Genomic DNA, 12,725 nt, shown 5'->3' with positions numbered 1-12,725 from the left:
GGCGTTTCATTTGATTGCGGAAAAATCTTTCCTTAACGACTTTCCACGCTCCGGATTGGCTGCCATGAGCTTGAATCAAGAACGGATATGGTTGCACGTCAAGAAACGATGATTTTTCTTGGAGCTTTTTGCATAATATTGCTTGTGCATGCTGTGATGAGAAATTCATGTGCCGCATATTTACTTATATGTTTGAAAATAAAAGAGAAAAAAAACCCCCTCATTTAAATATTGCTTTCATGCTGAATATTCCATCCCCTGCATTCGCAGCATGGGCACGATTTAATTTACCAGACCGTTTGCGAAACGCTTTTCCCGGGTGTCGTTCTCGGAAAACTTCGCCGGTCGCGCCACGTACTAACGCATGATTTAATTTTCCTCTCCTTAAGCTTATCAATCACGTTTCATTCATTGCCTTAATCGGCTTTCCACGGGCTGCATCATCGCCATCGTGTACCCGCTCGGATTATGAATCGAAATTTTCATGAGCATTCCAACCACCCGCATTCGTCAATGTGAGGGTGTTTTTTTAATGTGTTCACTTTTTTCCTCTTTCGCAAGAAATGAACCAAAACACTCACGCAAATAAAAGTGTAATTGATTTTCATGTTCATATTCATGTTCCCTTTTGTCCTTCATCACGTTGGTTTTATTTTTTTAATCATTTCCCCGTTTTTTTGTTTTCATTCGACGGCTTGAATGTGTTCGCTTGCACGTACTTTGTTGAGTTTTTTTATCGTTGGATCGTTCTTGTGTTAACGTTTTCGTTTGTTTCTTTTCTCCTTTTCTTTCCCGTTTACTTTCAGGTAAGTACCTTTCACCATCACATACACCCTACAACGAGTATTCTCAACCTACTCAAGGAACCCGCTCAAGTAAGTAACATCCTGTCCGTAGTTCCCAATTTCTCCCACTCTCCTGGCTAATACTGTCCTCCCATCTCACATCATACAAATCCTTCTTCATAAAATGCCAGCAAAAAAAGGCTTAAAAAGAAGCACAGAACTATACGAAAGATTTTAAACTTTTCGTCCACTCGCCAGCGGCGTCCCGGTTCGGTTTGCTGCGTTGTTTTAAAAGTTCGCAGCCACGAGATCCCCCGACGTCAGCGAAAGTTCCACTCCATGCTGTCCGCCTGCGAGTGGCTTCCGTTTTCGTGGATTTTTTTTGGCGCTAAAACAAAACTCCAACGTGTCGAGTTTTGTTTCACTCCTTCGAATACGCGCGCTTGCTGACCTCAGCAGCCGATTTGTAAACGGGTTCGGTGGTCCAGGAATGGAAATCTTTTTGTTTCCATTTTGGTGCAAAATTAATCACCGATCTGTAAACCAAAGTCGAATGGAAAGAACCAAAACTTCAACCTACTTATTCTGGCCATCCGCCCGGAAGTGAGCGAACCCGACGCGCTCGGAGATCTTCGAATGCAACGGGGTGGAAAAGTTGGCAAAGTTGAAATACTCATCTCTGCTCTTGTGACTTCCCGGAGGCGGACTTCAGGCACACACCCAACGGTCAGCAGAGGCGATAGGGATAGTTTCGGCACGGGAGTAGTAGTGGTGCTTCCCAAGAATCGATTGCTCGTTGGTTTATCTTCCTGCATGTCCTTTGCTCCATGCTGCTAGCCTGTTTCCCAAGGGTGAAGGATTATTCCAGCTGTGGCAATTATTTTTACGTTCGATTAAACTTTGGAGCGTGATTTTCTAGCACCGCTTTGGCCCGATAGTGGCGAACCTTATGGTTCGATCCTTGACCAAAGTTAAGCTACCGGGCCAACTCGCCAACTAGTTCGCCATTCCGTGCAGTTTTCCACTGGCGTTTCGAACGAAGTTGCTCAAGCTCTTCAGCATTTTCAGTTGATTGGTTGCGTCGTTTTAAATCTTGACTGCGCGCTGAACATCCTGGCTGTGGTTGGTTATAGAGCGATCATGGAAAGTGTGAAATCCAGTAACTAAAGCTCTCTCACCCACAGTATGACAGGCGAAGCTTTTCCGCCTCCGAGCCCTGCTGGATGAATTATGGACGCCAGTTTTGACCAAGCCATTTAATCGGCTTGCGAACGAAGAAAAGCACCAAGGGTGAAAATATTGTTCGGAGTAAGTTCCGTAACTCCAAAAATAACATATCCGTTTTAACTCTCGTTCGACACTATCAATCTATGCGCCTCTCACCCAGCCCAGCCCGCCCGTTCTGCTTGCCTTCTGTTGAGCTCGAGGGTGGGTTTTCCGGGTGAAAAATATCGGATCATTATCGGGAAGTGATCGCAAACCTGATCCAAACCGGTGTTTCCAGCCACTTCATTCACCTCCGCGCGTGACGGTGTTTTCGGATTCATGGAAAAGTTTGATCGGCTCACTCGTCGGAAAGTTTTTCGCAGATGGGAAAACTTTATCCACCCCCATTCTCAACCGGAACCGCGCGTCCAATCGCGCTAGAACCAGCAGCCCAGTTTATGATGCTCCTTTTTTTTTTCTGTGCACACATACCCCGATCCGGGCCATAAAATCGCGACCCAACCCGGGATGCGCGATGGCGCTTTTCGAAATGATGGGGAAAATTTTATTTTATTGACCAAACCCACACGCCGCCCATCTATCAATCATTGAAAAGCAAAATTTTCCTTCTCCCGTTTCCGTTCGGGGCGATTTCATTTCGCGCCCGGCTCTTATTACGGTTGTTATTCCGGTCCGTTTAGTCGCGACGGGACCACCACTTGGAGGGTGTTAAAAAATCGTTCACTCAATTTCGTCCGCTCATTAGCGGCCCCACTAACGTCCCACTTCCGCACGGGGAACGGGTGGAAATTAAATCAGAAACTTATCGTCGAATCCTGGCGCTGGCCTCCCATTTTCATGGCCAGTTTGCGGATCGGATCGTAGCGCACGTTTATCGATGCAAGTCCTTCGGGATCTAGCTGATTCCTGGTTTGTCCATTCTCCCTTTGGGATGCGCAGGATTCCTCTCCATCATAGGTTGGTCTAGGTTGTGTCGTCGTTCAAGCTCCCGTTTGTAAAAGACGGCATCAAATCCGATTAGTGGTCTCCGGCAGGATCATTTTTTCTTCTTTCTCCTTACCTCAAAAGGAAACATTTTCTTCGATCCTAGAACGGGAAACAAACGCCATAAGAAGGCGACACAGATAAATGGAACGGAATAACCCCGTACCAGACGCTCGTAATAAATGGGACGAGAAAACCCGCGCGAGGGATGCGAGGCGCGTATGGAGCTAAATTGAATGATCGAAATATATTGGAAAACCTGCTCCGAGGGCTGACTCGGCAGATGGGTGGCTCGAAAAATCTGATCAGCTGAGTAGACCTGGCAACCAGCGACCATCATTAAGGGTGGGAAGAGAATCTTCATCACTTTTCCATCCATCTTGCGCTGTCGACAGATAAGCCCCCCGGTACCGAACGCCGGACTTGGGCCAAGCGATAGCAAAGAGTGCCAAATCAAATGCCAAACCCCCTGCAGGAGAGCTCCATGAGAGCATAATAAGGAGCCACGTTTTATTATTGATTTCCAACGCGCGGACGATGATGAAAGATTATCTTTTGCTCGGTGCTAGTGCGCGGGTGGGTGGTTAAATTCGTAGGCCTCATTTCGTTTCCCTTATTGTTTCCAGCCGGTGACCGCGCGTGTTTTACCTCTCGCAAACCCAGAGCTACCGCTCGTAGCTGAACGAAGGAATGATGAAAAAAAAAAACAAATCGTAATAAATAATACCACCGCGCGCCATCCGTCTTATTGGCTTTCGGCGTTTGGCGAACGACAAACCGATATGAACCGTATCGGAGCAAATCCATAACCATCATCGACGGCATCAATCCGGTGTGCGAGGGCCATGTTTGGTTGTTTTTTTTCCGTTTGCCGGCAACCAAACACTGGCAGCTTCTGCCGAGGCGCAAGGCTCCTTTTCTCAGTGTGATAAATATGATGGATATGATGGTTCCGAACGACCGTATCGGGCGGATTTATGCCACACCATCGTAACATCACGCGGATATCGCGTCCGATCCGGTTTTACGGACCTACTGCCCGGAGACACTTGTGCATTATTTTATGGGCAAAACGATATTGGTTGTGGCTCAAAACGTCGCGTCCCGCATGAATGCGGTACGATGCGTGAAGATTAATTTTCGGTCCTTATAAATTGAGATTTAATACGGAAACGAGTGCGGTAAATCACCACATTCCGTTTGTTGCGGGGCTTTCGTTTCGATTGGAACGATGTCTGCTTTTCAGCTCCCTGGATTCGTGCTCGAAATTTGAAAATCATCTTCAATTAAAATTATACTCGAATGCACGGAAACGTATGGCTCCACCCATCGTTCCATCGCTACGGTTCTAAGTGGTTTTGTTATAAAATATTAATATTTAAGGCCATCGCAGTGAATGCAATGTTCCATTCCTCGCGCTGGCACATTCACCTGCCGCTCGTGTCGCGTAATCATGCAAATCCCGTTCGAAATATCACCCACGAGCCGGTTGGCGTGGTGAGCGAACTCGGGAAAGCCGCTCGTGCATTTGGTGCTAAATTAAATCTGCCCATCATCATCTCGCACCCGACCCCTGGCACGTTTCCCGCATTTCGGCGTTCCATTCCACATGTCGCGTGTGTTTGTGTGCAAGATTGCCATTCCCGTGCCACACCATCGGGGGTAGATTGCTGGATTGCATCAAAGCGTGTTTAAAATTCCCGCTCCATCCAACAGCATCCTTACAGTCGCTTCAGTACACCTACCTCAGTGCCTGTTTCGGTATATGGAAACCTCTTTCCAACACCGGAGCCCGTTTGTTTTGCCCGCTGCTCGTGGTTCTTAGGTGACACGAGATAGGAAAAGGACAAATTTTACTTCCACCGTGTCCCCGTAACTTCCGGGGGCAGATGAGGACGTGTTGTGCAATCCTCGGAGTGCAAACGCGCCCTGGTGGTGCTGTCGAATGGTGTTCAATCTGCCGGAACGTCCCCGGGAATACGACGATGGTGTGGGATCCTTAAGCCGGCCCCATGAGCCCCGGGTGTGTCCTGTCAGGTACGGAGGCAGTTAAATGGAAATGTTAGCTCCCGCTTTTTCTTCCAGTAAACTTCCATCGGGCTCGCATCCTTCCGGGCGAGTTGTCCCACGGCACTGGTTGTAGTTTATAGGAGATTGGCAAGAACAGCTTCTCCACCCGTGGAATCGCTGCGAGGAGAAGGATGCAAGTGGATTGAAATAATTCAGCATATCGCAACAATTTCCGTCCGCAACTGAATCCCGGTCCAGCTCCCGGAATTCTACCGAGATGTATATTATTGAATATTTCATTGGTTTATTCTTGACATCGTTCCGACATTTTATAAATCCCGGGCTAGAATAGTACCATCGTTCTGTTCGGAGGAAGCTTCCGGAGTCCTCCAACCGGACATGGCCAACAAGATTTAAACCCACCCAGGATATCTTCTCCGACGACATGGTTATACTGTCGACGAAAGCACCCGGTGGTGATGGTAGAATGAAAAGCATAATTGATTACGGGCACAATTGGCTTGCTTTGTTACATCTAATTGTAGTGATTGCTGTTGGGAGCTGTCGGTTTTTATGCCTTCCGAATATAGCCTTATGAATTCACTTCCTATTCACTTTGAAGTGCCATACATGCGGAAAAGCTTTCCTTCCGGTGAGCATTGTATATGTTAATCCATTCAATGTGGTTCATCGTAATCCGTTGTTTTTTCAGGGGAAACTATCTCCGTTCGCACGGAAAATGCGTACCACAACACGTGCCCTTCGGATGGATAAATGCATGCATCCATCCGTCCTTTTCCAGTCGAACAACGTATCAATGTTGTGGTAACGGCATTCACGATAAATGGAACGTGCACAGTTTTTAATTACTTTTTTTCCGGCTCTGTCAACAGCAAAATATCGCTCGGAAAACTGGGCTACCAAGAGCACACACCGGTTTTTAGCGCATTGAACTGTTGTTAATGTGATTAATTTCACGTTCCGGGTGGCTACATTTTTCTACATTAGTCAGTAATTACTCATCGCCCTCCCCCCCCCGAGCGCAAGCGCACGCAAGGGCGTTCTCCGGGCGCCTGCTGACATGCATCAACACGCACGTCACAGATGCAGCTGCGCAACGTTCGCGGATTTTGGCGTCCGAAGCGCGCGTGCACACGTATCACTCAACCGCGTATGATAACGCACCGCGCACAATCATCATCGTCACCGGTCTCGCTCTCGCGCTGTGCGTCGCACCCGCGTAACTAATTAGTGCAAAAATCCCGTCCAGGAATGCGGCTCGGCTTGTGTCTTGTTCCCCACGGCCGCGGCTCAGCCTACCGTGACCATTTCGGGACGGAATGTCGCCTACGATTAATCATTCCCGGGTCGAGCAGCGGCGTGTTTCGTCGCTCGTTCGTGCTGACTGCATGGTGGAGACGCCTGGTCGCTTGTACCAAACCGAGCACCGATGGAGACGCCTGGTCATTCGTGCGAAGCCGACGAAAGCACGTCATTCGGGAGACGCCTAACCGGGCGTCCGTTGGATCAGGGAGGTTGGGTGGATGTTTTGATCTCTTAGCCTCGCTGTGCTGCTGCTGGAACTGGCCGAAACCGTGCTGAGTGAAACACTCGCCGAGGCGCGTTGCCAACGGCGGCGATCCAAATCAGGCGATGATGGATTCATTCACCGGCACTTCGTTCTGCCGGATCAAACGCTCGCATTGTATTTGCGACCCGAGAGTGCCTGTGGGCATAATTTATCTTACAAAAACAGTGCAGTGGCGCTTTCATCAACCCCCGGCCACGATGCCAGTCATTTATCAGCCCTGGAGGGAAATCTTTTCATTTCTGTTTTTGTAGGTGTGTGTGTGTGTGTATGTGTGTTGCGATGCAAATTATCAACCCGTGCTGTGCTGTCCCGTGGCCACCCGAGGAACGGGTTGCCTTGCCATTCCCGGGACAACGGTGCGGATGAAAAGCGCTTAAAAATTTTCCCATCGTTCGCTGGCGCCTTTCTCGAGAAGTCATACTTTGTTTGCCCCTTCAATTAACTCTGCTCGGTTTGTGGTCTGAGAATGTTTTTCTTTCATTAACCGCGTGCAAACAGCGCGATATGCGTAGCTTGGTTTCGGTTTTGTCGGCCACTTGATGGCTGGCTGGCTGGCTGGAAAAAATATATATTTAAAAAATTAAACGAGTACGTTTTGCAAGGCACGGAAATTCTTCACCCAATCGGAACGCTCGGTTCACTCATCAGCATGCTGCAGGGCAAATTTGTAATCGAGAATAATTAATCTTTCTCTCACGAGCCAACGCTGCGTGCGTGCTGCGAAAAGTGTCAGCTCAACGATTATCTTCCACCGTAAGGGGGAGGACCTCGTGCTGTCGAGCTGACATTGTTGCAACATTTCGCTTCCCAGAGTGGAAATTCTTTTCCATATTTTTTTTCGGTCTCGCCTGCGTCACTGCTTCGCTTGGCATTTCGTTACGCTTCGGCGACAATTAATCAAATCAAACGCACGGCAGCGGCACCAAAAACGAGGTAAACGCGCGTTGTTGGCTCTCGTTACTTTGTCACGTGCCACTGGCACATTATGGGTCCCATTTTGCGTGGCTGGCTTGGAATCAGGAAAAATAATGCACTCTTGGGACGGAACAGTGTGAAATCCGGTGGGGTGATGTTGTTTTTGCATTTGACGACGGTTTCGTTTTCTCTGGAGAATAAATAGGCACACCAGACAGTTATTTTTATTTGCACAAACACCGCTTTTAATAACTGGAAAGAGAAAGAATGTTTCAGGTTTTTGGCAGACAACCGTTGACGAGACCTCTACTCGAGCATGGGTAAATTGTGTCTCGCTTTTCTTGTCACATGTGAAAGCTAATCAATCGAATGCAAATCATTCGGTCTCGTGTGACACTTGCAAACGAGGTTCGTTTGAGTCATTTTAAAACCAGCAGTGTGCGTTACCACCGACTCTTTGTCAAACCGTCAAAACCCTGTTCGGAATTATACCGGAAAGTTGACCTGATACGCGAAGTCGTTTAAATGGAAATTCAATTAAATGTCCAACCACACTCGTCCAATACCGATGGGAACCGTAACCAGTCCACGCCCAGTTCAATCGTGTCCGTATTTTATTCTCCCGTTGATTTTGTTCTCATCTCTTGCTTTCACTCGAACAAATCGTCGATGCGGTTCAGCGTTCACCGAACGCGACGAAACGGGAACGTGCATGGGGAAACATAATTTCCATCCCCACCAACGTACTGGGCTGTATTTTAGACGACCGGACGCGTCGGCGTTTTTGCGCGTACGCTCCTAAAATGTTCGATTAAACGAACCATGTTGCATGGGAAATGGAAGCAACTGAATAAACTAAAATTCACCGTCCTTGGGGTCTGTGCGATGAAGCGTGGGGTTGTTTTTTTTTTGCCTTCTATCTGTCCCGCCGGTGATAGGGAAAGGCTTTTTCAGATGCAAAGGGAAATTAGCCGGCCATCGACAACCCCCGAGGTGACCATCAGGAGACCGACGCAGAGTAGGAGTATATTTAAATAAACATGCGCCGGGTAGCCATATTTTAGAATTAGTATCGTGTGCGGTGGGCAAAAATGTGCGATAAGAATTGTGCTCATAAATTCGCTCTATAAATATACCTTTTTAGCCGGGGTGGAAAGCACTCGCCCGACGCTGCCGCCTAACGAGAAAATCGAGAGGCTTTTGCGCACGCACCAATGGCAGTTTATTAGACCACATCCCGGTGGCGAAGGATTAATAGAATCAAATATTCAATTGACTCAAGCTTCTTAATAACAAACGCCGGCGATCCTGGACGGACGCGCAATCATCTTCGGGTTCGAATCGATAAAGCCTCCGGCGGCGCACATTTGCCCGTTGATTGCAAGGGTTTGTTTATTGAATTTCGATTGGCTTCACTCGCCAATCCCGTTGGTGACCGGTCTCATATCGGCCAGCTTCCAGCGCACGTTGTGATGCAAATTTCCGTTCATTTCCACGACACAAGGCGCCATTTTGCTGTCATCCCGAAACACGGTGGTTGCGAACACGGGACATCGCCGGTCGGGTTGAACGGGAAAAATTATCTTCTCTCGATCGATTTCCGCCGATTCCGGGTCGGTTCCGGTGGCAAGTTTTCGATACACAATATTCGAAAGTCAAAGCCCGGAACAGTTGCCCGCCCGCTATCCGATCAGGGAAAGGCACGACCAAAGTGCCGGCGACACACCACACTCCGTTGTGTTTGACCTTTTCCTGTTCCCCAGCTGCCGGTTGGTGCGGAAAACTTAACGGTTCATTGTCGTACGTGCCCCCCTCATCGCAAGGAAGGTTCGATTTCTAGTTTTGCTTCAAATTTAACCCGCTGCCGGTGTTTGTCGAAGGACTCCCGTTCGCTTCTGGTGGTGCCGAGCAGCCGTACAGAATAATTCAATCATTCGCATAGAGTCACGGGCCCGTTTTTCACAGCTGGTTCTGGCTTTTTTTCCGCCCTCTTTGGCTTCTTTAGCTCGGAAAGCTACGGTCGGGCGCTGCGAGAAATTCGATTTCCGTACGGCAGTTGTTGCTTGTTCACCGTTTTTGTGCCATTGTCTAAGGCTTTTTGGCCTTCGATGGTCCTTTCCGGGGTTGATTTTTGTGCCATGTTATCATCGGGCTTGAAATTTAACATTTTAGTGAGCATTTAATTTAAAACATTCAAGGTATCGTTTGGAAGATTTTTCTCTTTAAAACTGCGCTTTGTTAATGGGAGAATTATTTATGTACCGCAAAAACTCGCAACCGTTTCACGCGCACTGGACGCTTTTCACCAAAAGTTTTCTCTTTCATTTTTCGCTAACAGAAAACAGCTCCCGTCTCGGCAGGGAAAACTTCTTCCGCGCTTGTTGTCGAAACATCAATATTCATTTTCATCGCAATGTTTATGCCCACTGTGTTTCGCTTTCGAGATGGAACCACCTCAAAGCCCTTGTTGTGGCCTTGCGTGCTGAGTGGTGATTGTGTTTTTTCACCAAACTATCTCCTCTACCACACGCGCTCCATCCCGCCGCTGCTCCACTCAAACAGATGGGCATATTTGTAGGAAAATATTTTTTTTTGCACCAACCAACTCGCAGTTCCTCCGGTGCAGCAGAGTTAGACCCGTGGCGCAAAAGAAAAAACTGAGCGCCACCAAAATGGAGGAAAATAAACACTCCAATCAGGCTGCTTCTGCTTTGGCAGACGCTTTGAAGCGTCGAATTCTGAGGAAAATATCCTTCACTAGGGCCTTGGCTCTTTTTTTTTTTGCTCTGTCGTCTTTTTCTTCCCTACCTCAGCTACTGCTATTGCTTTTGCTTAACGCGGCGCTGCTGCTACTGCTGCTGCTGCTGCTGCTTACACACTTCACGTCTGGAGTGTTTAAGGACGAAAGCCGCGCCCTCGACTCGCAAGGATATGGTAAGCGCACTCATGTGTGAGCGCAGACCATACGAATTGGGTTGGGTTTTTTTTGTTGCTCTTTTCTGTGTGAGTGTGTGGCATAAATTTGTTGTCAAAGAACAGAAGGAAGTTTTCACTCCTGCCGAGCCTGATGAGGGTTTTCCAGACCGGCAACGAAATGAGCTTGATTTTCTTGGCACACACCGAGAAAGATGTCCACGACGCACGACAGAGGTAGGATGGTTTGGAAGTTTTTTCGTATCTATATCTTCCCTAAAATGAACCTTTCCCTTTGGATGGCGAATGTCGCCCGAGAGCCCAACCTCTCAAGTTATTCCCGAAAAATATATCTTCCTCTTGCACACTTCTCCGGTACGCTTATCCTGCGGGAAGCAGACTCGTTCGTAAGTGGGTCATCGTCCGTCGGCGATGGGCGGCACGTGTTGTCTGCGTGTGACGCGGTTTCCCGGGCACTTACGACGCCGGAAATGAAGGTATTCCTTACGCCTGGGCGGGAAAGGCACGTTCAATGGGCAAGCAAAAGGCCTATTCGGTAAGGACACGCAAGAGAGAGAGAGAGATAGAGAGGAAATGCGCCTTCGTACGTACGTTACCACATTAATGCTGTAACAAAACTAACGCTGTCCTGAAGGGAGGCGAACCAAACCGTCGAGTGCGGTTGAATGAAGACGAAGATGTTGCTAATGTGCGGCCCGACTTTTCGCAAGTCCCGCGACTCATGATTTGTCTGGTGACTCGAGGTGCTTCGTTTTTATGATGCTTTATGTTAATGTGCGTCAATGTCTAATGGCTGACGATCGCTCCCGTGAGTGGGGGGCGTGTTTTGTCATCGTCATTTGTTGGGGGTTGTTGGTGGGCGGCCAACTCGAGAATGGGGGCGCATTTATTCGCCGCATCGTTTCCTTTATCTACCAGCAGCTTCCGGCGGGTGAGATGAAGCTATTGATGGTGTAATGATAATGGAGTTTTCCTCGGAAACCTCCTCGCAACTGCGTACAACACCACCCCACGCGCGAGAGCGTGTTCTCGAGTGCCAGTTTCGGGGTGGAAAATAAACAGATCCCCAACTTCCGGGTTGGTCTCGGTTTCGGGGTTTCGGTTACAAATTTAATGAACCGCAAGGTGTAAGGCACACGGACGAGAGCACCGAGACATGATCAATGCGTATCTAGTATTTCACCATTTCTCAACGCGAGCCGCAAATTCCAACCGAGGGCAAAACGGTGAAACCCGACGCACGCAGTGTGGAACCGCGGAAAAGAACCGCGCACCAAACAAATTACCCGTCCGAATCGACTGGCGGCGGTTGCACTTGGGGAAATTGTTTCAACCGAACCGACGATGATTAAACCGATTGGAAGACGCTCTCGTGAGGCAAACACGGGCTACAAAACCATTTCCCGGTACGCTGAGCCGCCTGAAATATGATCCAGCTCCGATGATGTTTCGCCGATCGCTGCATTCCCAAAGGCTGCAAGGAGAGGGAACACGGTTTGCAGGAGAAATTTGCATCCATCATGATGGCGGGGGGGGGGGCGTTCGTCGTCCTCCCGTCAGCCAACCTCCATCACCAAACCACCTTTCGATCCCATTCCCATCCATCTCACTTAACGAACGATATGCGATATACGAGCGTCGCGGTGGGTTTCGCGAAAAGGCAAAGTTTAATTCATAATTCATCCCGGGACATGTTTATTTATATGAATTTAATCTGATGAACCGGGACGTGAGTGCGCCTGCCGATGCAGTTCGAGTTGCACGTCCCAAAGCGGGGCGGGAAAAACCAAACCATCGAGACACGAGTGAAAAAGGAGCGAAAAACACCAACCAAAAAAAAACACACACAGCACCAACAAAACGCAACAAACCGTGTGCACATATTTTATTCTGATTTATGAACATTATCTGACGGATTATGATGACGTTTTAATTCATCGACAACAACGCACGGCCATAGAGTGGCAGTGTATATGTGTATGTGCTTGTGTGCCTGTGACCGAAAAAGGCGAGCTTTTTGTGATGGAATGCTGCATTTTGGTGGTGAATAGTTTCCCGGGCGAAGGGAAAAGTTGTGAAATATATTTTCACCCGCTGATTGATGGGTCTCGTGGTTGGTGGACTGAACGTGGCTGTTGCTGTTGCTCAGCTTGATGGATGGATGATAATCTCGAGTGGATCCTAATCCAGTGGTTTTGCTGCTGTTCGGAAGCGTGAGATCTGGTCAGCATCAGGGGAAAAAACTTGCATGTTATGATTTGTTTCGGTGGTGCGTTAAA

General features: G+C 48.4%; 1 protein-coding gene across 7 annotated transcripts in view; it reads left to right on the top strand.

Moving 5' to 3' along the window:
* Positions 1-12,725, top strand: part of LOC128732250 (heterogeneous nuclear ribonucleoprotein L) — a 168,054-nt gene that overhangs the window by 139,792 nt on the left and 15,537 nt on the right. For 4 of the 7 annotated variants that reach the window (XM_053825422.1, XM_053825427.1, XM_053825424.1 and 1 more), the window contains one exon: positions 807-875. The exons of the other annotated variants lie outside the window; for them this stretch is intronic. In XM_053825422.1, coding sequence (XP_053681397.1) covers positions 807-875 — 69 coding nt within the window. The remainder of the gene's footprint in view (positions 1-806; positions 876-12,725) is intronic. 7 annotated transcript variants of the gene reach the window in all.

The sequence above is a fragment of the Anopheles nili genome, chromosome 2 (assembly GCF_943737925.1).
Source record: "Anopheles nili chromosome 2, idAnoNiliSN_F5_01, whole genome shotgun sequence".
Taxonomy (NCBI): Eukaryota; Metazoa; Arthropoda; class Insecta; order Diptera; family Culicidae; genus Anopheles; species Anopheles nili.
Note: the sequence above shows the minus strand (reverse complement) of the source record. Positions and strands in the feature narration are given on the sequence as shown.